Source organism: Erinaceus europaeus, chromosome X (assembly GCF_950295315.1).
Source record: "Erinaceus europaeus chromosome X, mEriEur2.1, whole genome shotgun sequence".
NCBI classification, from domain to species: Eukaryota; Metazoa; Chordata; class Mammalia; order Eulipotyphla; family Erinaceidae; genus Erinaceus; species Erinaceus europaeus.
In genome coordinates, this window is record NC_080185.1 from 115,652,086 (window position 1) to 115,678,061 (window position 25,976).

The window sequence follows — 25,976 nt, forward strand, 5'->3', positions numbered from 1 at the left end:
TTGCAGTGTAGTATTTCTTTTTTCTTTTTTTATTTAAGAAAGGATTAATTAACAAAACCATAGGGTAGGAGGGGTACAACTCCACACAATTCCCACCGCCCAATCTCCATATCCCACCACCTCCCCAGTAGCTTTCCCATTCTCTATCCCACTGGGAGCATGGACCCAGGGTCATTGAGGGTTGCAGAACAGTCTGGAGAACTATCAGAAGGCTAGAAATGGACCTACCCTATGACCCTGCAATTCCCCTCCTGGGGATATATCCTAAGGAACCCAACACATCGATCCAAAAAGATCTGTGTACACATATGTTCTTGGCAGCACAATTTGTAATAGCCAAAACCTGGAAGCAACCCAGGTGTCCAACAACAGATGAGTGGCTGAGCAAGTTGTGGTATATATACACAATGGAATACTACTCAGCTGTAAGAAATAAACATTTTTTAATAGCTGAGTAGTATTCCACTGTGTGTATATACTACAACTTTCCCAGCTACTCATCCATTATTGGACACCTGGGTTGTTTCTAAGTTTTGGCTATTACAAATTGTGCTGCTATAAACATAGGTATATACGAATTATTTTGGATGGGTATGTTTGGTTCCTTAGGATTATATCCCCAGGAGAGAAATTGCAGGATCATAGGGTAGGTTCATTTCTAGCCTTCTGAGAGTTCTCCAGACCTCTCGCCACAGAGGTTGGACCACTTTACATTCCCACCAGCACTGCAGGAGGGTTCCTTTGTCCCTACAACCTCTCCAGCATTTATTGTTGCTACCTTTTCTGATGTGTGACATTCTCACAGGAGTGAAGTGGTATCTCATTGTTGTCTTATTTGCATTTCTCTGAATTGTCAATTTCTGAGACATTAAAGTGTGCAGATAATCTATGAACTATTGCAAAATCAAATTCCTATGACCACTGACCCAGTTATCAGCTCCCCTCACATTATCATCATTGCATCTTAGTGAGTGCCTGCTACAGAGAAGGTTCTGGGTTAGATGGTTTGCAAGGAATCCATGAAACCAGAGTTTCAAATTATAACCATGTTGAGGTGTGTTTTTTTAAATTTCTTTATTGGGGAATTAATGTTTTACATTTGACAGTAAATACAATAGTTTGTACATGCATAATATTTCCCAGTTTTCCACATAACAATACAACCCCCACTAGATCCTCTGTCATCCTTTTTGGACCAGAAGAAAATATTTGAAGAAAACGACATAGTGTCTGCTTTAGGAATGCTTTTGGGGATTAGAGGGGAAGATAGAGAGGGAGAGAGAAAGATAGACACCTGCAGACCTGCTTCACTGCTTGTGAAGTAAACCTCCACCCCTGTGCAGGTGGGGAGCCAGAGGCTCGAACTCAAATTTTTATGCAATTGTTATTTTATACTCTGTGTGTTTAACCCAGTATGCTACTGCCTGGCTCTCCATAGCAGCACAGTTTGTAATTGCCAAAACCTGGAAGCAGCCCAGGTGTCCAACAACAGATAAATGACTAAGTAAGTTGTGGTATTATGTACACAGTGGAATAGTACTCAGCTATTAAAAATGGTGCCTTCACCTGCTTCACCTCATCTTGGATGGAGCTTGAAGGAATCATTTTAAGTGAGATAAGCCAGAAAGATGAGGATGGATATGGGATGATCCCACTCATAGACAGAAGTTGAAAAATAATAACAGGAGGGAAAACACAAAGCAGAACTTGGACTAGATTTGTTGTACTGCACCAAAGTAAAGGACTCCGGGACATGATGGCAAAGGAGGACCTAGGTGGGGGGTTAGAGTGTTATGTGGAAAACTGAGAAATGTCACACATGTACCAACTACTGTATTTTACTGTTGACTGTAAACCATTACTCCCTTCAATAAAGGGGGGGGAGGTGATGTCTTCTGGCTCAATGTAATATTGTGATTCTTGTCTCTTGTTGACCCCTCATTGAGAGCTGCATGTGAGAGCACTGTGACAGCTTCTGGGGACAGAGCTGGGACTCACACACTGTGGATAGCAGTGGCCCTGCTGAGGAGTGGAGCCATGCTCCTCTCTCCGGTTTTTACTGAGCACTCCTCTATCTTCTGGCCTCCAGGTAATAAAGCTAAAGATAGAAACTTTCCCTACTTTCTGAACTTCTCTGTGCCCCCTCAGAATACGCGAGAAAACACAGCCAGCGTCTTCTGGAAGCTCAGGAGGGCAGGGAGATATCGCAGCTACTTTCCGGCTGACATTTGAGCCCTGCTTTCAGCACGGTCAGGCCTTTTGGAGGCAGCCAGAGGATGGCCTGTATCAAACTCTATATTTAGGAAGAACAACTGTGAGCTATGACAGGAATTCTCTTTAACACTTAGCCTTAAACGTGCTCCCCTCTAGCCCCAAGCTGGGAGCAGCTCTCAGGACTGGGCATTTGAGCTGCTTCAGCCACATGCAAAGCATCAAACCTGAGAGCACAGCTCAGAGGACACCGGCTGTTCCTTCAGCCTTCTGAAGAACCGTGGAGTTTGCGCCTGGCTACCAGGGCCTCTCCTTAGGCAGTGAAGAGATACACAGCACAGGTAAGCTGAAGGACCCAACTCGGCAGCTAGACTTTCTGAAGGACTGTCCTTGACACCTAGCTTAAAGTGGTTGCATAAAACTTTGAAGACTGTAATTAGTGGGTACAGTTTCCTTGTAAATTCAGTGTTCATTGGTGATGCTACTGCTTCTGGTTTATAAGTTCTCTCTCTCTCTCTCTCTCTCTCTCTCTCTGTGTGTGTGTGTGTGTGTGTGTAAGGGGGAAGTTGAAAGAATATTGAGCTAAAAGTATTTTTTTATTGATAGTGATGTTAACAAAATTTCCATAGTGCAAATGTGGTGACTGACCTTGTACATTGTGTCATGGTGATTCTTACGGCTAGAGGTCCAGTTGGCCAGCTGCACACTAATTTGGGCTATAAGCTGAAAATTAATCAAGACAATTTGGGACAGAAAAGAATTATAATATGAAAAAAAAAGAATTATAATATGAGTTGTTCTGTTACCAAGGCAGATTAATGCCAGAGTTTTTACACAGTACAAGTTTAAAATACTTTTTCCCCCATCCCTAAGTGCCGGGCTATGCCTCATTGATAAAGTTCTGTGGACATATAGATCCATGAACGTTCTGTGGGCATGCTTTGTGAGCTACACTCTGACAACTGCTTTCCCATACCCAGCAGGGCAGAGAGGGCAGGACTCATGCTTCTCTGTGGACACCAGCTCCTGAGACTTTGAAGCACTGAGTGTCTCTTCCTTCAGGCATATTTAAGGTTCAGTGAATAAGGAGTTAGTCCAGTCAGATAGCTGAACATCTTTCTACACTCTTCTCTGGAATTATTTTTAGCTGCAGGACAGAAGATAATTCCCTTTGAGATTGAATTTTAGTCGTTTAAAGGACAAACCAAGCCCCTTCTTTCCAAATATTGATTCATTTTCTTCTGTCTCTCTTCTTATTAAATTAGTGATACTTCCATTGGCAATATTTTGGTAAGCAAGTAGTATTTAAAGTCCGATGGTAGGTGTAATAAAAAGCTAGAAGTAGATTATACATGACTCAGCACACAGACCATTAAAGGTCCCCACTGACTTGCAGAACTGCCAGGAAAACACGACTGTGCCAAACTGGCAAGCACTCCCATTGTAGTATAGGCTCTGTCAAAGTCAGTATATGGCTGGGCAAACATTCCATGACCCGATAGTTTAGCCAGGGTCAGGAGACATAGTGATAAAGTATTTTTGATGAAAAGCAGTAGCCCCAGTGTGAGTGGAGTTGTGCATCTAAGGTGCAGCTTACATTTTTTGTCCCAGGGGGAAAAACATGCAGATAAAGAAGGAAGGTACATCCCTAATGGAGGTGAACACAGTGCCAGGGAAATGGCTAGGGAACACTATCTATTTTTATTCATTGGTGTGCTTTGCCCTGATTTCTCTGTGAATAATGAGGACAGCAGAAAAAGACTGCAGAACTGATTTACACAAATGCTATCTCGCCTATTGCAGGGAATGAGAGCTGGGATCTGACCAACTTCCTAGATCTGTCCCTATAGCAGACTGACATATATGTCAGTGAGAAATTCTTACGCAAATGACACTATGCCACAAGGATACAGGAGATGAGGCCCAAGGTATAGCCATCTTTCAGGGAAGAGGGGGACACATAAACAAAGAAATCCAGTAGTTAAGTGAAAACAGCCAAACCAATCTAATCCAAAAATAATGCAGTTGATTTACACATCATTCATGTCCTGATTTTGTTTACATTTCAACATGATATTTTAATAACAAAGAAATTAACTAATTCCCTTGTTACAAACTGATGTACTATTGTTCTTTAAGTTCCTAAGTGATGTAAGCTTGCCTTTAGTTGAACAGACATGGAGAATACTATATGCTGAGATACTTAAAGTCTTTGAGAATTGTTGCTTTGCATGATCTCTAATAGATTTTTAGGAATAGGAACATTAAAAATGAAGCCATCAAGCTTTCCCTTTTGAAATTTAGCTGTCTGTCCCAGATTCCCAAATGGAAAGTTTTCATTGATTCTTTGATGCTGCAGGAAAAGACAGCAGGTTCTTTGAAACATATCATAGAGCAAAATGCACACCTGGCTGTTCTTGTTGCTTTTTAATTTGTAAAGCATTGGTTTACAATATTATAAAATTTGGTGGAGAGAGCTTCACACCTTAATAAATGTATATGCCTCAGTGCACTGTTTTTAGCAATACTGAAAACAATTCTACCTAGATCCTTTTGCATGCAGGCAATATTTCCACATTACCTGAACATTCAGGTGAAACTTTGAAAATTATCCCGTTGTTCTCATGTTTATGACAGTAAGAGCCTAAGGTGTGGAAACTATCAAAACATGAGTGTGCTCTACAGAGTTCTCAGACCTTCTATCTCAACTACTGCTGAGGAGCTTCACCATGACAGTGCCCATACTGTACTTAACGCTGTGGATCAGTAGATTCAGTACCGTATGAAAAAGACACTGGTCATAGCAATGGAAAGAAAACAACAGACATCTGGCATCACACTTTGTGGTTCATAAGGCATTTTCAAAAACATGACATCACTTTGATTTTTTTTTTTTTTTACCTCCAGGGTTATTGCTGGGACTCGGTACCTGCACTACGAATCCACTGCTCCTGGAGGCCATTTTTTCCCCTTTTGTTGCCCTTGTTGTTTATAGTTATTATTATTGTTGTCATTGTTGTTGGACAAGACAGAGACAAATCGAGAGAGGAGGGGAAGACAGGGGAAGAGAAAGATAGACACCTGCAGACCAGCATCACTGCTTGTGAAGCGACCCCACTGCAGGTGGGGAGCCGGGGGCTTGAACCAGGATTCTTACTCCTGTGCGCTTTGCACCATGTGCACTTAACCTGCTGAGCTACCGCCCGGCCCCCGTCATTTTGATTCTCATCTGACCCTGAGAATCAGGTAAATTTTAAGGAGAAAGAAATGGGTCTACAAATGTTGAGTGACACAGATCAAACTACTCAGGATTTGTGGCTAATGCCTTCACTGCTCTGTGACCATCCACTTTCCAATTAGCACATCTGCTCATAGCAAACAGTAGAGGAAACCCACTCAACCCATTTTGTAGTTGGATTTGAAAAGTAGCATTTTAAATTTTGATTTATGAGCTAGGGAGGTAGCATAGTGGTTATGCAAGAGACTTCTATGCCTAAGGATCCAAGATCCCAGCTTCAATCTCCAGCACCACCATAAGTCAGAGCTGAGCAGTGCTCTAGTCTGTCTCTCCTGAAGTCAAATAAATAAAATGTTAAAAAGATAAAAGTTCAATTTACTATTGATTTACAAAGTTATACAATTCTGAGGGTATAGCTTTCATCTCTCTTTGTGTATATGAATACAGCACCCACCACTAGAGTTCCAGTGTCTCACCACAGGGACCCCTGTACCCATTCGTCCCATTCCCTGCCCCTTTTCCCTCTGATAACCACTATAGTTTTTTTCCCAGACTAAGAGGTTCATTTGTTAAAAGAAAAGGAAAAAGAAAAGCAGCTTTTTAAAAAACTTTTCAACTGGTGCTTTTGACATGTGAAACAAGCTATGACCCTTATGCAGGGCTAGCAGGCCACTAGCCATAGCGCTTTAAGTCAGGTCTCCAGAGCTCCAAGAAAGGAGGAAGCACTGCTACATCCTGGGGATCTGACCGAATCATGCAAGTCCCCCTTGCACTCTTAGATGTTTTTGTTTTTAAAGGGCAGCAAACAAGAGAGGCTCCTCAGTGTTGCCAGAGCCGGGGCTCTGTGAGAGGGAGGACAGAAAGGGGAGATGTGGCCTGTAGCCCCAAATGTCCTTGTGGCACCCCCCACGTCTCTGGTGAGCGGACATGTGCAGTGAGGAGAGAATGTGCGCTGTGTAGGATCTGGTACAGGCCACTTCTCTCTGGAAGGTGGGGCAACTGAGTGGAGGTGCTCCCAAAGGACTGACATGCCCTCGAGGCCATAACCGACTCAGATCAAAAGTTCAGTTTCAAGCCCCAAACAAAGGTGTTTTATTCCCACAGCCTCTTTGCTTTGGAGCTTTGGGAGAATGGGGGCAAGAGGGCAGGGAAGGAGATGATAGCACCTTTCAAGTCTCTGATTGCTTATCACTAGCATCAGGGGCCTGGCTTCTCAGCATTTCTCCTCCTGAATGATTTATCTGGGTGCTATAGGGTTCCTGCTCCCAGAGGCATTAGCAAGGAGAATCTCTAAGTAACTTCGGAAAATGAGACTGAAAGAATATATGGCCAGTGGAAGGGGTGACTGCACAGCTGAATCATGAATTAATTTCTAATTTATCAAGACCAAGAATCTGAGTGCTGCCGCCTCTAACAGTTTTTTGCTTTCTTTTTATTATTTTTTCAGGGCTAAGACTGTGTGAATATGTCGAAACAGCCAGTTTCCAATGTCAGAGCCATCCAGGTAAGTAGGCATATTTGTGTTCTGGCCATTAGCTCTGTGATTTCTAGCCTGTTTGCTTAAGAAATCAACCTTTGTTTGTGACCTGCGACTCTAAGTGATGATTAACTCCAAGAAGCCAAGCTAGATCCTCTGCTCCTCTTGGTAAGAGGGATAAGGTAAACTCAGAAAGGATACTAGGCTGGGAAAGTACAAGCAAGGAAATAAATTACTTTTATGCAATTGTGCTTTACTATTGAGAAACAAATGACTTTCTAAAAAACGTAGTACTTTTTTGAAAAGCTAATTGGTAGATAATTAAAAATTAATTTTCATTTTTATATTCAGTTGGTTTTCTTGACCCACCTGCTTAAAACACATCTTTATCATTTTGCAGTCAAGTGGTCTTCCCAAGACTTGGGCATATATTAAACTATATACTGGGGACTGGGTGGTGGTGCATGTGGATGAGCACACACATATCACGTGCAAGGACCTGGGTTTGAGTTCCTGGTCCTCACCTTCGGGGGGGGGGGGCGCGGGGAGCTTCATGAGTGTTGAAGCAGGTCTTCAGGTTATTCTCTTTCTCTTCCCCCTCTTTTTTTAAAATTTATTTATTATCAGATAGAGACAGAGAAATTGAGTGGGGAGGGGGAAGACAGAGAGGGAGAGAGACAGAGAGACACCTGCAGCCCTGCTTTGCCACTCGTGAAGATTTCCCCCTGCAGGTGGGGATCAGGGGCTTGAACCTGGGTCCTTGGCACTGTAGTGTGAGTGCTTCACCAGGTCCACCAACACCTGGATCCCTCTCTTCCCCTCTATATTTCTCCTTCTCCTTTCAATTTTTCTGTCCTGTCAAACAGCAAATAAAAAAGGGAAAAATGGCCGCCAGGAGCAGTGGATTCATTGTGTAGGCACTGAGGCCCAGCAATAACCCTAGTGGCAATAAATTAAAAAACAAAGTCCACATACCATTTTTATTATTTTCACTATATTTCCTGCTTCCTCAGCAAATTCTTAGGTTGTTTCAACTAACTGAAGTATTACTGACAGAAAAGAGGGACAGGTGTTTGGGAACACAAATACAATTATGACAATAATTTTCAATATGTGTTTCTACTCAATAGTTAAATTGTTATTTTTCCTAAGGACCCTGTGATTAACTCCCAAATGGCTCCCGCCTAGGACTCTGGTCACAATGCTTTATTGGGAAATTCCATCTTTTCTCTTCATCCACATGAAGTCATTGGTGCTTCCTCCAAAGGAACTTAAAAACACACTTTCTTCCTGGACTTTCCTGAATATTGTAGAGCATGTGACAGTTGAAAAATACTAGGAGGCTGGAAAAGTCATAACATATTTTCACATAGAAAAATACATAATGACCTTTTGGACAACCCAATAGCTTGGGTCCCATGTATCATCTCAGTCTAAACACATTCACACAGGGATGAGGGTACTTTGTAGAGGCGTGTGTGTGGTCAAATTGCAGGATAAAATATTCTAGTAGACAGCTGGTGGTAAGGTTGCTGGAGGGACAGATCTCTGCCTGTTGTGACTAATGCAGTCTAAATGGATGGAGTTCCTAAGTGGCAAGATGTAGAATAACCTCTGGAAACCTATCATTGAACAAACCACCAAAGAAGTACCCTTAGCAAGAATCCTACTCCCCATTGCTATGTCCGGCCCTCTGAACCTCAGATATAACCTGGCATTGAAAGTGGAAATTCTGGTGCTTTCCAGACTTTAGGACATGCTTGAGCTTTTGAACCTTCTATTTTACCCAGTGTTCATAGTTGATGCTAGCATGGGTTCTGAAACTAGATTGCTGGGGTTTGAATCCTTACTTCAGTCTGTAGTGGTATGGGATCATGAGAAAACTACTTTACCTATCTGCTTCTGCATCTATAAAATGGGGAAACAAATAATTCACCTCTGAGGGCTCATGTTCAAGATACTGAAAACAGCATAGTAAGTCCTGTGTTGATTTCTCTCCCTCAGTGCTTCCTAGCCTCGCTAAGGTCTACCCTGAAAAATCACCAGTACTTTATCTACTAATTTTGACCTTGGCATATTTTTAGATCTGTAATAGTTATATATAAGGTTTTTTTTTTTTTTGCTTCCAGGGTTATAGCTGTGGCTTGGTGCCTGCACTATGAATCCACTGCTCCTGGAGGCCATCTTTTTTTCCATTGTTGTTGTTGCTGTTATTGTTACTGTTGTGTTGTTGGATAGGACAGAGAGAAATTGAGAGAGGAGCGGAAGACAGAGAGAGGGAGACAGAAAGATAGACACCCGCAGACCTGCTTCACCGCTTGCAAAGCGACCCCCCTGCAGGTGGGGAGGAGCCAGGGACTTGAACCAGGATCCTTGCACTGGTCTCTGTGCTTCACACTATGTGCGCTTAACCTGGTGTGCCACTGCCCAGCCCCCCAATCTGTAATATTTAAAAATGGTTACAGACTATTCTCAATAATTTATAATGCACTTAAGAAAATACATCCAAAAAAAAAAAAAGAAAAGAAAATACATCCATGCTTCCAACAAAGTCAATACAATGGTTCCTTATAGATTTGGCATCGTCTCTTTCAACATATTTTATGACACACAAAAGGCTAATTTAATGCCCTTTCAAATGAAATATTACTTCTTATGGCTAAATAGGATCTGTACCCTCTCATATTTTTTATCATCTCTGCATTAATTTAAAGTTAATTACATAAAATATGAAATTGATTACACAGTATAAAATGGTTTATAATGGTCTTTTCTGATACATACAGAAACCACAGTTGATGAGGGAGTATCCACATCATGGATACACTTCTATCTCTTTTCTGTCTGGAGTGAATAAACGTTAGGTACTGTCAATCTTACTTCTAGGAGCTGGGCATTTATGTGCATCAGACAGCATGAAGCCAAAGGACCACAATGTTTTTGCCCAGCTACTCAACCACTCTGTGATCTTAGATTACTGTTCTGTAAAATGGGGATAGTAGTCTTACTTTAAAGGCTTATTTTAGTGAATAAACAAATAATATAGAGTAAACATATAATTGATAGCACACAACTTCCTTAAGAGATGGTTCAGCTAACAAAGTAGCATTTGGAGTGGCCTAGTGTTCTCTTAATTGGTTCCTTTTCCTCTGAGCCTTAGAAAAAGAGAAAGGCTAAAATAGATCCACATTTATATGAGAGGGACAGTTGTTTTCCACATTCACGTTAAAGAGGATGCAGCCTTTGAATTCTGAGAGAATTCTATCTAAGGATATATTAGTGAAATCTCAGACTGGGGCATCCAAATATTCTGCAGGAATCAGCTGATCCTATCATAACCCGTAGAGGATCCTTTCTGTCTCCTACACAGCAAATAAGACTCTACCAGATTTTGGCATTTTTTCCTGTAGAGGATCAGATAGGGAATATTTTAGAATCTGTCCATTACTGGGTATGTATTCCAATTATTCAGCTCTTCCTTATAGCATAAAAGTAGCAGTGGGGCCAGGTGGTGGTGCACTTGGTTAAGTGCACCCATTATAGTGTGCAAGGACTCAGGTTCAAGACCTCGGTCCCCACATGCAGGGGGCAAGCTTCACAAGTGGTGAAGCAGGACTGCAGGTGTCTCTCTGTCTCAATCCCTCTGTATCTTCCCTTCTCCTCTCGATTTATCTCTGTCTCTATACAATAATAAATAAATAATATATTAAAAAATAAAATAAAAAGCAATCATAGGCAATGAACAAGTATGTGTGCCAGTGAAATTGTATTTAATTAAACAGGTGGCAGGTTGAATTTCCCCTCAGGGCCATAGTTTGCTGACCCTGCTTCTGTACTCTCCAGTCTGTTAAACCTCACTGTTGATAGGAATGGAGCTGCAACCAAGGCAACGTCAACACACTAGTCATAGTGGATCTGATTCCTCCAGATGAAAGAATTTGACATGACAGGTGGTGGGGAAAGCTAGAGCTGCTGGGAAATCTAATCCCATCAAGATCTGCTCTGTGAGTCTCTCTAATGAGACCAAGTGACACTAGGCACTGGTAGCACCTGCCTGACCCCCCCCTTTCCCCTGAATACACCCCCTTTAGAGCCCTTCACAAACCCCCAGGGTTCACCCTACCTAGAGCCAATCTTCTCAGGTTAGTCACTGTTCCTTTCTTCCCACCATTGATCAAAGTACACTAAGTATCAATTACTTGTTCTCTCCTCTAAGATCAGAGGGTGTCATGGTTGAACAGAAAACAAACAAACAAAAAAATCCTGTGCTCTCAATTAGTTCTGCTCTCTGACTTCATCCACTGCTTTTCATCATCTTCAAAGGAAGAGTGTTGCCCTGAATGACCTCTGAGCCTCTGTCCAGCTTCTAGTTGTCTGGGCACTACGCTTCTTGAGGACAACTTCTAGGTTTATTATTAGAGTGACAGTAATAGTCACAGTTTCTTAAGGGCTTACTATGTTCTTGGCATAGTGCAAAGGGATTTCCATAGATTATAACATAAGGGTCAGGGAAGGGAAAGAACTCACCCAAGATCACACAGCTTGTAAGTAGGCGGCTAAGAACCTGACCTCAAGTTGTTAAGTCTTAACCCAAAGTCTGTGTTTGGAACCATTCTGCAACACTGTCTAGTCTCAGTACTTACTGTCCTCACCCTTGGTACACAGTGGGCAGCTGGAGGAGTAGGTGCTGCCCATCTAAACAGTAACCATAAGTACCAAGAGTACTTGAGAAACAATTGCCATTTAATGGATGCCTGGTTCTCCCTTTAAAATCAGCCAATTTTCAATGAGTGTCAACATTTCAGTTGAAGGAGCTAATAGTCTTTGAGGATGAAAGTCATTTTAAAAGTAAGTTGGCAAAAAAAAAAAAAAAAAGTAAGTTGGCTAGGACTGGAAAAAGTCACAAAGAGGGCCGGGTGGTGGCGCACCCGGTTGAATGCACACATTGCAGTGCACAAGGACCCAGGTTCAAGCCCCTGGTCCCTACCTGCAGGGAGAAAGCAGTGCTGCAGGTCTCTCTCTCTATCTATCTCTCTATCTCTCTATTTCTCTCTATTTCCCCCTCCCCTCTCAATTTCTGGCTGTCTCTATCCAATATATAAATAAAGATAATTAAAAAAACAAAGTCACAAAGTAGAGTGACTTGGTGACAAACATGGTTTGTGAAATGACAGTCTAATTCCTGTTACAATAGATTTTAAAGGAGTGATTCTATGAGGCCTGCCATCATGAGTGTATATGGGGCTTCTTACCCTGAAAAGCTTTCCACCTAGTAAACATGCAGAACAGGATATTTTGATGCCTTGAGTTTTTTTTTTTAAAACTTTTTAAAATTTTTATTTATTCCCTTTTGTTGCCCTTGTTGTTTTATTGTTGTAGTTATTATTATTGTTGTCATTGTTGGATAGGACAGAGAGAAATGGAGAGAAGAGGGGAAGACAGGGGGAGAGAAAGATAGACACCTGCAGACCTGCTTCACCACCTTTGAAGCGACTCCCCTGCAGGTGGGGAACTGGGGGCTTGAACCGGGATTCTTATGCTGATCCTTGGGCTTTGCACCACCGGCGCTTAACCTGCTGTGCTACTACCCAACTCCCTGCCTTGAGTTTTAGTCTTCCTCCAGCCTCAGGTTGTCATTGTTTCTCTACTCCCCAATATTCAGCCTGAGCATAAAGGCTCTATGGAAGCAGAAAACAGCCTGATAAGATGAGGTTAGGGACTCTGTTTCCTGCATAGGATTTCCAGTTTAAGAAGGAATCCAGGTATATGACAATCCTGGGTATAAAGGGACAGACAGTCATGACCTACAGCTGATCATTTCATCAAGGACATCAAGTGAAGCTCAAAATACTAATAAAAAATACCTCCTTTCAATATCTCACTTAATTAAAAACATAAAAATTTAACTTTCATTTGCCATTTAGATTAAGATAGAGTCAACAGCTTTTCTTTGATTATGAACTTACTGTTTATTAAAAAACCCACCAGATTGCAATGTAAATGATGTCCGCTGATGGTTTATGTAAATGTAGTAAGAACTTGAATGTGGCACCTGACTCCAGAGTGGGTTTAATGTCACCTATAGGTGGTGATCTTTGCATCTCTGAGCAGAGGGACATGAGGCAAGCAGTCAGAGACTGAATGAAAAGTTCCATTTGGTTGAGGTTGACACTCACAAGTACTTCAGGACTGTAACTTGCCCCCAAATAATTGTGCAAATTATCTAAATGTGTACGGTAAATTCTTGATGTTGCTTTTCTCTGCATGATGAAAGTACAACAGAGGGGGCCAGGTGGTAGTGAAGTGGGTTAAGTGCACAGGGCGCAAAGCGCAAGGACCAGAGTAAAGATCCTGATTTGAGTCTCCGGCTCCCCACCTGCAGGGGAGGTCGCATCACAGCCAGTGAAGCAGGTCTGCAGGTGTCTATCTTTCTCTCCCCCCTCTGTCTCTCCTCTTCTCTCCATTTCTCTCTGCCCTATCCAACAACAACAACAATGACAACAATAATAATAACAACAAGGGTAACAAAATGGGAAAAATGGCCTCCAGGAGCTGTGGATTCGTAGTGCAGGCATGGAACCCCAGCAATAACCCTGGAGGCAAAAAAAAAAAAGAAAGAAGGAGAAGGAGAAGGAGAAGGAGAAGGAGAAGAAGAAGAAAGAAAGAAAGAAAGAAAGAAAGAAAGAAAGAAAGAAAGAAAGTACAGTTGAGTCTTCCAAGAAATCACAGATGATAACAGAAGTGTTGAGAATGGGGGGTGGGGGGGGGGCAGGGGGGAAAGCGACCTTTCAGTATTAAACATCAGGGTAAAGAACAGTCAGCAAGTAGCAATTTCTTCAAATAGTGTCAAATGAGACTTGTCTGTGTTCTGCAAACAGTCCACATTTTCAGAATTCTTAAAGACAAAAAAAAAAGCATTCTAGTGTATGTAATTTTATTTAAAAAAAAAAGACAGGTTGGAGGTCAGTGAAATACCTCACTTGGGTAGCACACTGCTTTATCACCTTTATGACAAAGGCTCAAGCTTGGCCCCCCACCACACTGAAGCAAGCTACAGTGCTGTGGCATCTCTGTCTCTGTCTCTTTCTCCCTCCCTTCCTCCTCCCCTTTTTCCCTCTCTCCCACCCTCTTTCTGTTTCTCTCTGCTTCTAAACCAAACCAAAACCAAACCAAAACAGGTCTGATTATACTTCTATTGGTGTGTGTGTGTCTTTCTTAATTTAGAAAAATAAATGAAATAAGAATCACATTTTCTAATTCACTATTGAGAATCTACACCTGTTTCTAAAAGTCCTCTGTGAAGATGCTCTATAAATCTCAGAATGTCATCCTTCTCCATTCAGACGAGGCCCAGATGTAAAAATAGAAAGGTATGGAAATAAGTACTGCAAAAATGCAACCCTATAGCGTTTCCTCTGCCTAAGGCAAGGGAAAATGGACTAGGGGAGGCTACATTCTGGCAGGAGCTTCAAGAGACCTTTGAAAACTAAAGATAGAATCAGTGTGTAAGGGGTCACTTGAAACAAACACGCAATGGGAGGACACTCCAAAAGCCCTGGCACTGACAAGAGAGGCAGAGTGGGGCCAGAAGGGAGTAGGAGATAAGAGAACAATAGTTATGGAAAGTGAAGCAGGCAGGAATTGTCACTACCGGGTGGCTGGCAACTATCAGAATCCAACCCATAGGGTAAAAAGATGTCTTTCTATTGTAAGTCACATGAGAGTGGCCGTGGAGGGAATATTGTTTCCAGAATCCACCCGTTCAAAGTCTGTGCCAAGCAGTAGAACAATTCAAATTATTAAGGGAGCAGAGGAATTAGCTTACAGGGAATTCTTTCTCCTTTTCTTCACCTGGTGAGATCAAGTGTAGTATTTGTTTCTCATCAGATAGGCCTATTATCAGGGAAGTATATCCTGTTCTGGCAAAAGATGATCTAGTAGATTTTTCCATTCCCAATTCTGAGGATGTAAAAAATCATGTATAACTTGGGAAAGTCATGCACTGGGTCAGCTGCAGCAAGGGAATATTTCAAAACAACTAAAATGACTAAATCTTAAGGAGAGAAAAGAAATACAAGGAAATATGATACATGAAGGGAAAAACGCAAATGCCCACTTCTTTTGTATTTCTATAGAGGACATCCTTATCAGGTCAGTTCTAGGTTACTGATGTCTCTGTCTCTCTTTCATAAAAATTAGCTCATATTCCAAACTCACTTTGATAAGCAAATCCTATGCCCAATTTATAGAAGGAAAAACTGACACTGAGAAGGTATTCTGTTTGTTTTTAAGCAGAACAAGTCAGAGAACGAGAAAAGAACATGACACAATTCTCTGGCCAGTGAAATAAAAACGTAGAGCTACAGGTCTACAAATTCTATCAAATTCAGGTTATAAGGAATTCCTTGAATGACTATAATTTAGCTTGTAATTTGTCACTCAAATAGCACTGCCCTACAATTATATTAATGAAACATCTCTAATCGTTTACAAAGCACTCCTCTGCCATTTCTTTTGGGTGTACATTAGTGATTAGATACTTGACACATTCTTAGGCTGCTTTGGATCCCATCAGTATTTGCTGTCAAAAAAATCTACTTAGGTTCCTGGCTTCTTGAGTGATGCTTTAAGGATAAAAAACATCAAGACAGTGAGTTAATGGCTCGTTTCTCAATGCGGCTTTTCTCTGACACCTACACTGGAAGTACATAATCCATTTTCTGTGCCTCTTTTCAAAGGCCAGTCACAAAGTCTCAGCCTGCACTTTTAGAGCTAGTTTAGAGAATTTTACAATGACTATGGCTAACTCTGGTCAAGTGGAAAGAGTTCTTTGGAGAGGGGCTTGATGGAGTGAAAAAGTCTGTCTCTCAAGCAGCTGAGATTTGGAATCCTGACTTTCCTCACACTCTCTGTGACTTTGAATAAATCATCTAATCACTTTGAGGCCTGGGTTCTTCACCAGTAAAACAAAGATTTTAGCATGATCCTTAGAAGTTTCTTGTGAGGATGTAGGTGTCGTGACAACCTAATCTGAGTCTTGGGGCTTGGAGAAATATAAGGATGTCTGTGGTGGAGAGATGGTGGGGAAGTTACTGCCCCACAGCCTCACCACCAGCTCAGGATGAAAGCTATTCGCATGCACAGCTCTAAGGTTCACATGAAGCAAGTGGATGGGACAGCTGGCTTCTCTTGCCCCAAGATGGCCACAGCCAGGTAGGAATCCTTTTGATCCCAATGACTGACCTGTCTGTTTAGGGGTCACTCTTCTAGGACTAGCTCTGGAAAGAAAAGTTCTAGGTACCAGATCCCCACACTCTGCAGTGGGCTGGAGATGGTCTCTGGAACACTTCTTTCCTGTTTTTTTTATTAGTAATTTATTAATGGTTTACAAGATCACAGGAGTATAGTTCCACAACACTGTCACCACCAAAGTTCTATGGTCACCCCCTCAAGTCTCTGAAACTTTTGAAACCAATCCACATGAATTTTAGAAAGTTATTTATTTGCTTATGAGAGAGAGAGAGAGAGAGAGAAAGAGAGAGAGAGAAACAGATCATCACTCCAGCTCCAGCATATGCAATACCAGGAAATGGACTCAGGACCTTACTGTTCTCTATCCATTCACTGAGCTACCTCCGCGGCCACCTACATATCTTTACATTCTTAAAATTTATCATTATGAGCCATTTCTAGGGGCCAGAGGATGGTGTGCTTGATTGAGTGCACACATTACAATGCGCGAGGACCCAGGTTCAAGCCCTCAGTCTCTATCTGCAGGGGGGAAGCTTCACAAACAGTGAAACAGTACTTCAGGTCTCTCTACCCGGCCCCCTCTTTCTCTACCTACCTGCCTGCCTGCCTACCTAACCTACCTACCTACCTACCTACCTACCTACCTACCTACCTACCTACCTCCCCTTTCCATCTCAATTGCTGTCTATATCCAAAAGACACAGATAGTTAGGGAAAAAAAAAACCAGAAAACAACTAATAGAAAAAAAAAAAAAGAGCCATTTCTAATGATCACTCAGCTCCTTCTTCACACATCAAAGCTATGGTATTGGTGGAGATCTGGCTAACGGGAGCCATGGTAACCATCTTGGAAATATTTTTCCCCAGGAGGTCAAAACTTCAATTAGAACAACCCAATTCCCTAGTCTTGAAGTTTAAATAGCTGTGCACATAAAGGAAAACATTGCTTATGCCAGGTTTTTTTTTTATAATTAAAAATTTATTTGTGATTTAATGTTTATTTACAGAATTATGAGATAACATGGGGTATAATTTCACACTCTTCCCACCACAAGAGTTCGGTGTCCCCATTCCTCCCATTGGAAACTGCAGTGGTTTTCCTAAGGTCACAGATACAGGCTGATATATATATATTCCCATTTTCTTGATGGTTCTGCCTTCTCTTCCTTTCTAAGTCACACCTACACCTATTACTACTTCCAAATGCCCCCCTTTTTAAAAAAAATTATTTATAAAATAGAAACACTGACAAAAACCATAGGATAAGAGGTACAACTCCCCACAGTTCCCACCACCCGAACTCCATATCCCATCCCCTCCCCTGATACCTTTCCTATTCTTTATCCCTTTGGGAGTATGGACCCAGGGTCATTATGGGGTGCAGAAGGTGGAAGGTCTGGCTTTTGTAATTGCTTCCCTACTGAACATGGGCGTTAGCAGGTCTATCCATACTCATGCCAGGGTATTTTAAAGTAAAGTACTGATGATGCAATAAAAGGCAGAGCAGATGTTTAGAGTAAGTGTTAATACTCATCCATTTAAGGGTGTTTTCTTTCACTGTTTGTAGATGAGACCCTATGTTTCAAGGAACTGCACATGGTCCAGGGTTTGGAGGAAGTAGATGGAGTGCTGGGCTCCCTATCACTTTAGTTAGACCAGTTCAGCCTCCACTTAGTTTACCTTTATTTGTTACTATAAAACTTTATTTGAAGGAAGGGTTGAGAGGTTTGAAAGCCATTGAAGGAACATTAATACTACAATTGGTGAGGCTGTAACCCAGAGCAGTCACCCTTTTTTCCAGTACAGAGGATCTATAGCAACTCCTAGTGATGGGTTCTTTTCACTACAGCGAGCCACCGTGTGCTGTGAATAGGCCACATGCAGTGCTAAAATTAATCTCCAATCAGGAAAGGTGGTATTTCCATACCAGCTGCTACAATGAATATATTATCCTAGATGACCTTTACATGTTCCGTCACTGAAAACTACAGCCTACTACAGAACATATACACTTGATTAAATGGCTTAGTTTAGCAGTCAAGTCGTCCTGAAATAACATATTAACTTGAACTCAATGTAGGAAGATGTATTTTGGTAGAAACTTAATAAATGGGTCGCAGAGTGTGATCCAATTGAACATTTACCACTTAACCTTCTACCAAATAGTTATTTTGTTTTGTTTTGCCTTCAGGGTTATTACTGGGGCTTGGTGCCTGCACTATGAATCCACTGCTTCTGCAGGCCATTTTTTCCCCATTTTATTAGATAGGACAGAGAGAAGTTGAGAGAGGAGGGATATATATGGAGAGAGAGAGAGAGACAGCTGCAGACCTGCTTCACCAGTTGTGAAATGCACCCCCCCTGCAGGAGGGAAGCGGGGGCTTGAACTCTGATCCTTGCCCAGGTCCTTGTGCTTTGTACTATGTGCGCTTAAGTGAGTGCACCACCACCTGTCCACCCCCAGATAGTTCTTATATCAATTTTCCCTCTCATCCAAACATTTAGCAATGGAAATAGTATTCACTTAGTATAGGCCCTCTTCTATGGGTTTTACTTACATTGTTGTTCGCTTATATTAGGACCCTATTGATAGTTCATTCATTCTAAACCACCTGTATTATAAAATACCATTATTTATATCCTGCTACTAAATAAAATAAAAACAAACATGCCACCAAAATTGTAAGCTACTATTGGCTTGCTCTGATTTTAGAGGTATTAGAAGAGGTGTGTCTTGGAATTCATGCAGTATGCTAACATATTTTCCTAATCTTATATACCTTCTCCCTCCCACTCAGCCCATCTAGTATTTCTACTAAGTGGAGGAATAGCAGAGGGTTTTCTTGAAGATGTTTTTCTTTAAAATTGTGCTGCTGCACTTATATTTTAGTACATATGGTACTTATTGATAAAAATACTACCTGGGGGATGGAGGTTGGTCGGTAGCGCAGCGGGTTAAGCACACATGGCGTTAAGTGCAAAGACAGGAGGATCCTGGTTCGAGCCCTCGGCTCCCCACCTGCGGAGTAGCCTCACAAGCTGTGAAGCAGGTCTGCAGGTGCCTATCTTTCTCTCCTCCTCTCTGTCTTCCTCTCCTCTCTCCATTTCTCTCTGTCCTATCCAACAACAACGGCATCAATAACAACAATAATAACCATAACAACAATGGCAACAAAAGGAAAAAATAGCCTCCAAGAGCAGTGGATTCATGGTGTAGGTACCGAGCCTCAGCAATAACCCTGGAGGCAAATATGTAAGTAAGTAAGTAAGTAAGTAAATAAATAAATAAATAAATAAATAAATAAAATTAAGAAAGAAAGAAAAGAAAAAATACTTTCTGACTTTTTGGCCCTATGGATGATTATGTACCTTTCTTGCTTCTCTACAAAAACTATGAATCTGTTTCCTTTCTATGGGATCAGTATTATTCTAGTAGGAAAGGGTATTTTTTAAAATATATTAGTGATTTAATATTGATTTACAAAACTGTAAGGTAACAGGGGTTATAATTTCACACCTTTCCCACCACCAGAATTGTGTCCCCATTCCCCCCATTGAAAACTGCAGTAGTTTCCCAAGATCACAGATATGGGTTGACTATTATTTCTGTAATATATATATATCCATTTTCCCCTATGGTCCTGCCTTCTCTTCCTTTCTAAGTCATACCTACTACTTTTGAGTGTCCTTCCTTTTTTTTTTTTCCTTTTTTTTTCTTTTTGTTTCTTCTCTCTCTGGGTCCTGATGGAATTGGAGTTCAGAGAGCTCTGATCATCTTCCCCTATCATTTACCCCTCTGGGAGTATGAACCAAACATTTTTATGGGGTGCAGAAAGTTGAAGGAAAGTCTAGCTTCTGTAATTGCTTCTTCACTGGGCATAGGCATTAGCAGGTTAATCCATATCCCTATCCTATTTCTATCTTTCCCTAGAGGGATAGGGCTCTGGAGAGGAGAGGTTCCAGGACATTGTTGAGGTCATCTGCCCAGGGAGTTCACGATGAAATCATGGTAGTAGCACCTGCAATTTGGTGGCTGAAAGGCAGTAAGATATAAAGAAGGACAAAATATTTAAGGAATAGGAACCATAAAGTAGGAATAGAGCAGACAGGAATAGAGATTTTTGGGGTGGATGGAAACTAGGAAGCCTATTTTAGGTATGTTCCTCGGGGCCCATGACTTTGGTAATTTTTGCTGGCGCTTGATAGCTATAACTTGCAGATGGACTAAAAATATTGTCTAGGTAGATGGTGTCAGAGTTGAGAATAGGACTAGAAATTTGGATTAGGGCAGAGAGTAGCTCCCAAACTTGAAGAAAATATATAAATATAATCAACTGTTTACCAAGTCTATCTGACCCAGTGCCCATATCTATTCATATTTAGCACAGGAGCCTGCATAACATCTGAGTCAGTCTGTGTTTGCAGTCTGTGGTCACAGCTGGGAACATTCTAGGCTGCACTCATTTCAGGACCAGTTTTCCAGTGGCAGAGTAGGATGACCCCAGCCTTCCTTCGGAAAGTGAGGCAGTCTTTACTATTGGTACATCATAGTGAGGGTACAGTCCTGAAGAATCCCACAAGTGGGTTTATGATGATGTTCCCGACGGAAGTGACCAGCACTGTTAGAGAGAGGGGGTGTCTATTAAAGGTCTAGGTCTATTGAGTCTATGTGGGAATCCAAGGATTCCCTGAGTAGGGTCTCAGGGTGGCCTGGCAGTGACCAAAAAGGCCATCATTAAGTGAGTCAGTCTCTTACCCTTTTCCTTTTCCATCTTTTGTAGTTCCTTCTTTACCTGACAAGCTTCTGCTTTCTCCCAGCTGTTAAAAGCACTGAGCATCATTTGTTGTATACAAATCAGTATTAGTTTCATTAAGTCTGGCTTCAAATTAGGGAGGAAATACACCTAGGATTTTAGTGGGCTTTAAGCTAACCTTGAATTTTACTGCATTTGCTTGTTTGGTGATTTAATAAAGGTTTTCAAGGAAGGGGTTTTTTTGTTTTGTTTTGTTTTTGTTTTTGTTTTTGAACAGAACAAAGACCTGCCATGTTGCTTCAACATGGAGAATACATACTTCCCATGTCCTACATGAAATATTCCCCTAGCAACAGGATTCATATCAGGCAGCTTCAAATGGACCTTAACACACTTCTTTAGTCATTGTATTTAGTGTGGTACTAAAGTTGTTCAAACTTTGTTATATAGCAACATGTTATTTTGCTTCCTTTTCTTTTTTTTTTTTAATTTTTTTATATATTTATTTTATTTATTCCCTTTTGTTGCCCTTGTTGTTTTATTGTTGTAGTTATTATTGTTGTTGTCGTTGTTGGATAGGACAGAGAGAAATGGACAGAGGAGGGGAAGACAGAGAGGAGGAGAGAAAGATAGACACCTGCAGACCTGCTTCACCGCCTGTGAAGCGACTCCCCTGCAGGTGGGGAGCCGGGGTTCGAACCGGGATCCTTATGCCGGTCCTTGTGCTTTGCGCCACCTGCGCTTAGCCCACTGCACTACAGCCCGACTCCCTTTGCTTCCTTTTCTAAGGCATTATCTCCATGTTTAACATCAAAGTGCAATTTTAACTTTTCAGGATCATATATATAATTACTCACAGGGAATGGTTTATCTTAAGTGGAAAAAATGGCGTTCTCTCTTTTTAAAAAAGTGTGAAGTTTTACTTTATGTAAGCGATACTGCTAGCTAAAGACGTTTTTGGTTTGCATCAAACATCGCTGCCCTTTATAAAAAGCAAATCATTATTTAAAATATTTTATTTATGTTATTCTAATGAGGCAGGGGAGAGACAGATAGCAGAGCACTGCTTATCTCTGGCTTATGGTTGCGCCAGTGCTTACATCTAAGACCTCTAGAGTCTCAGATATGGAAGTCTAGTGCACAAAACACTGCTATTACCTCAACCCTACTCCTGACTTTTGATGTCAGATGACATATGTGGGGGGGTGTCAAATTTACATATCCTCTTCAACAAGTTTAAATTACTATGCCAGTAGATTTCTTACAGAATTTAACATTTAGTGTATTTTGTTTTCTAGAATGTTTTGTTTTCTAGATGTTTGCCATCGATGGAGGTGGATTTATTATCTTAATAAAGGACACAACTCTATGACTTGTGATAGGAATAAACTTGACTCTTCTCAGCACTATTCTTATGCACACTGACTCACACAGTAGTGCATTAGAAAATGGAGAAGTGTCAATTCTGGACAGTCTCAGAACTTTATGGAGAGGAGGCAGCATAGGAGGTGTGACTGCCCCCTCATGATAAATAGAAGGAATCCAACGAAGAGCTAAGGTGTGGGATGGCATCTACAGATGCTGTTTCCTCCTTTTTCATTGTAAGTTCCTTCCTTCACAGAAAGATAAAACCATTTAGGACCACAAGAGGGCGATAGACTGTTCCATCCAAAAGGGATTTGTGAAATCACTGAGCAGGCCTAAAAAGGAGTACCAGAAATCTGTAATAAATGAAAGTCAGATTTTCTTTGCATATTTTATACTGTTATTATATTGATTTTCTTGAAGGAAAAATCACTGAAGATGTACTTTTTCTAATGTTTTTACCTCACAAGGATTACTGCCTCAGAGTGTCATTGAAATTTCTGTCTAAATCTTCCCTATTTTCTCTTAGGCAAATATCAATATCCCAATGGGAGCCTTTCGGCCAGGAGCTGGGCAACCCCCCAGAAGAAAAGAATGTACTCCTGAAATGGAGGAGGTGAGGAAAACTTCTCTAGCAGAGTTCAGCACTGTCTTTCTTCTCTACAATCCTGACCCTGGGTATGCTCAGAGAAAGGCAAGGGTCAGTTCCCCCGGACAAGGAGTGGAGGTGGGCCAAGGAGTCATGATGGAATAGATATATCTCTTTGATGGTTCATTTCAACTATCCATTAAATACACTGCTTCTCCTTTCCTTTCAGCTGAATTGAAGTGCCTGGCATAGTTAACTTGAGGATGATAGGTTTAATACCTAGCTTGTTTACTGATTGTTTACTGATTGACCGGCAAACGCTAGAAGAACTGATTGACTGATTTGACTGATTGGGGAGGTTGCACAGCCTCTGAGATGATCTTGGTCTGGCAACAATTACTAGCTTGTTTTACATTTTTACACCTCTTCCTGATGTGTGGTAATACACCTTGTCCACTGACAAAGTCATGCTAATCCTCTACCAAAGTATACTGAACACCCCACTCTTACAAATTCCCTTTCCCCACTCTCCCCATCAATGACATCAATTAAAACTCTGTAATCAGAGTTTAAGGGCTCGTGTCCATCAAAAAACTTAGACGTCCCTTTCTATCAACATTTATCCCATGAGATACCTAGTTTAGATGGTACACAATACGTAGGAATGGGTATATTTGGAATACATGCCTACTCTGATACATGCCTGTGACAGTTTGACTTATTGTTAATTAAATATTTACTTTCCCCCTCCCACTGTGGACAAAGTATAAATAAATTTATAAATTTCATTCTGGAGCTTTTAATGAACCAAGCTGTATCTATTTAGTACAAATTCTGAGGCGAGTTAAGTCACTGTGGGAACACAGGTAATAATCACATTAAGTTACTTGTGAATTTAAACAAAAAATTCCAGTCTGCAAGTTACTTCCTCTGGAAGGAGGACTTAGCAAGGGAGCCTACCAATTTCTGTAATTTTTCCTCCCTAGAATTCTTTACCTCTCTTTCAAACACAAATACTCAGTTTTCCAAAAGGGAGGTGAAAGTGAATGATAAATGCTATAAATAGAGAAACTTCTCCATAAATGTTTACATATATGCCCCTTTGTGGCTTTTCTGACAAAAACTGGAAGGTCTGATTCTGAAAAAACTAAGATTTTGGAACATGTTATTAGCTCAAGGCAAGGAAAGTGTGATTAAAGCCACGGGGCACAACAAACTCTATTTTATCTTTTCTAACAGATGACATTAAAGAAAAAGTCTTTCAGGTTACATTTTTTTGGTGTTTTACCCAGAACATGGCTGGGTATTTTAAAATTCTCAGATAAAACTTTGGCTGCTCTGCATCTAACCTGTCTTTTCTCATAAACAAGTTCTGACATGGTCTAAAATTAGTGGTTCCAGATCCCTATCAATAGAGAGAAATTTTCTGAGGGAAGGGGATGGTGTATTTGAGATATTGTGAAGTTTTGGAATTTCAACCATGAAGTTGCCTTTGATGATATGAACACACAAGTTGAAAAGACCCAGCCCTACTGTTTGCGGTATACAATCTCATGTCCTGCTGCTGCTAAGTTGGCCACCCTGCTAACTCAAAGCCATGCCCTTTCCCTCTAGAACTTTGATCGAATACTGTTATTTCTGAGTCTATGGCTGTAAACCATAATTTCCTCCATTCCTCAGAGGGTCACTGTGAGAAAAGAGCCAGCAATATAACAGGCATGTGTCAGCCTAGCAAGCAGTCCATTATTTATCAATCCATCTAATTACCCAATGTTCAAGATGGACTCATGGGGCCATTATTTGGCATGTTGTAAGGAAAAAAGGGTGGGAAGGCAGAAAGGAGGCCAGTAGAATTGTTCCTACATTTCATTTATTATTTGACTCTCTTCCTGGGTTTTCCTCTTAAATTGTGCCTGTCACTACCAGGGATTACCAGTTGAAAGGAAGCTAATACCCCCCTTTTTTTTTTTCACTAAATTGACTGTTTTAACAGTTATTCTGGGGACTTTGCATCTCATTTTACTCTGTGGTACATATGGTCCTTGGCTCTTCTTTGACAACTCTTAGTTTCTTCTATACTAGTGTCCTGTGCTCCCATCACTGCCCAATCTGATAGTTCCAGAACACTCTAAAATAGCCAAGAACTGATACAGTCTGATTTATGAAAACCTACTTTATGACCAGCCATATATTCGAATGGTCAGTTAATGCTCCCTACAGGATGGAGAGAACTAGGTGTCCACAGAGACCCAGAAACTCTAGGAGTGTTTCTTGAACTGAGTTACATCTTCCTTGTGTTGCTCATAGGGCACAAGCTGAGTCAGGGGTGTTTTTCCTTACCATAAAATCAGAAATGAATTTGCAGAACTCATGGGCTTTGATGGGGTAGGAGGGATTTAATGACTCAAGTTCTGGACTGGACCATGGAAAAAGTTTCTCATGGAAACAACATTGTGAAAGGGAGTGGTTAGGTATCCTGGCCTGGCTACAAGGTGGGATGGGATATTGTGGGCTCTCTTGAGGTCCCGGTCACCTTTTGTGACATAGTTCAGATGGGAAATGGGATATGAATCCAAAATAACTTGTATATCCATCCTTTAAAAAATACAATCTGCAAATTTGGGGTTGTTTACTTGCTCAGATTTGTGACTTGTGCCTAACTGTGCAGTAAGTTAATCCCTGAGTAAAGTAGGGATATAACAGAGAGAACAAGCCATCTCCACAGCAGCTGGCAACTCCCCTGTCAATCCTGATACCCTGTTGGATGAAAGGGAAGAGGACGTTTCCCAGCAGAAGCCAGAATGGCGCTCTGGGTCAAACTTTACTATTACTCTGTTACCCCCATGGGAGTGGTTCCCTTGTCATCAGCCATGCCTGAAAGTGGGAGTAGGGCTGATGAGTCACAGTCTTATTCTCTAAGGAAAAAAACGCTTTCCATGTTCCTTCTCAAGTCAGACCTTGCCAGATCAAATGCTAAAAATCTTATCTTGGTAGGAAAAAAAGCAAGCAAACAAACAGTGCATTGAGGTTTTAGTAACTTGAAAGGAAAGTGCTTAATATTAAGTATTATCATTTTTTTCTGTGCATGTA

At 41.2% G+C, this 25,976-nt stretch overlaps 1 protein-coding gene and 1 long non-coding RNA gene across 3 annotated transcripts in view; both read left to right on the forward strand.

Moving 5' to 3' along the window:
• Positions 1-2,340: 2,340 nt before the first annotated feature.
• Positions 2,341-25,976, forward strand: part of SMPX (small muscle protein X-linked) — a 68,855-nt gene continuing 45,219 nt past the window's right edge. Inside the window, exons 1-3 of one of the 2 annotated variants that reach the window (XM_060182885.1) lie at positions 2,341-2,552; positions 6,897-6,953; positions 22,827-22,913. In XM_060182885.1, coding sequence (XP_060038868.1) covers positions 6,915-6,953; positions 22,827-22,913 — 126 coding nt within the window. In that variant the 5' untranslated portion in view covers positions 2,341-2,552; positions 6,897-6,914. The remainder of the gene's footprint in view (positions 2,553-6,896; positions 6,954-22,826; positions 22,914-25,976) is intronic. The other variant, XM_007538956.2, reaches the window with a different exon arrangement.
• On the forward strand, positions 22,920-23,674 carry LOC132535787 (uncharacterized). The gene is made up of 2 exons (XR_009547495.1): positions 22,920-23,172; positions 23,211-23,674. It is a non-coding gene; the product is annotated as an uncharacterized LOC132535787 (long non-coding RNA).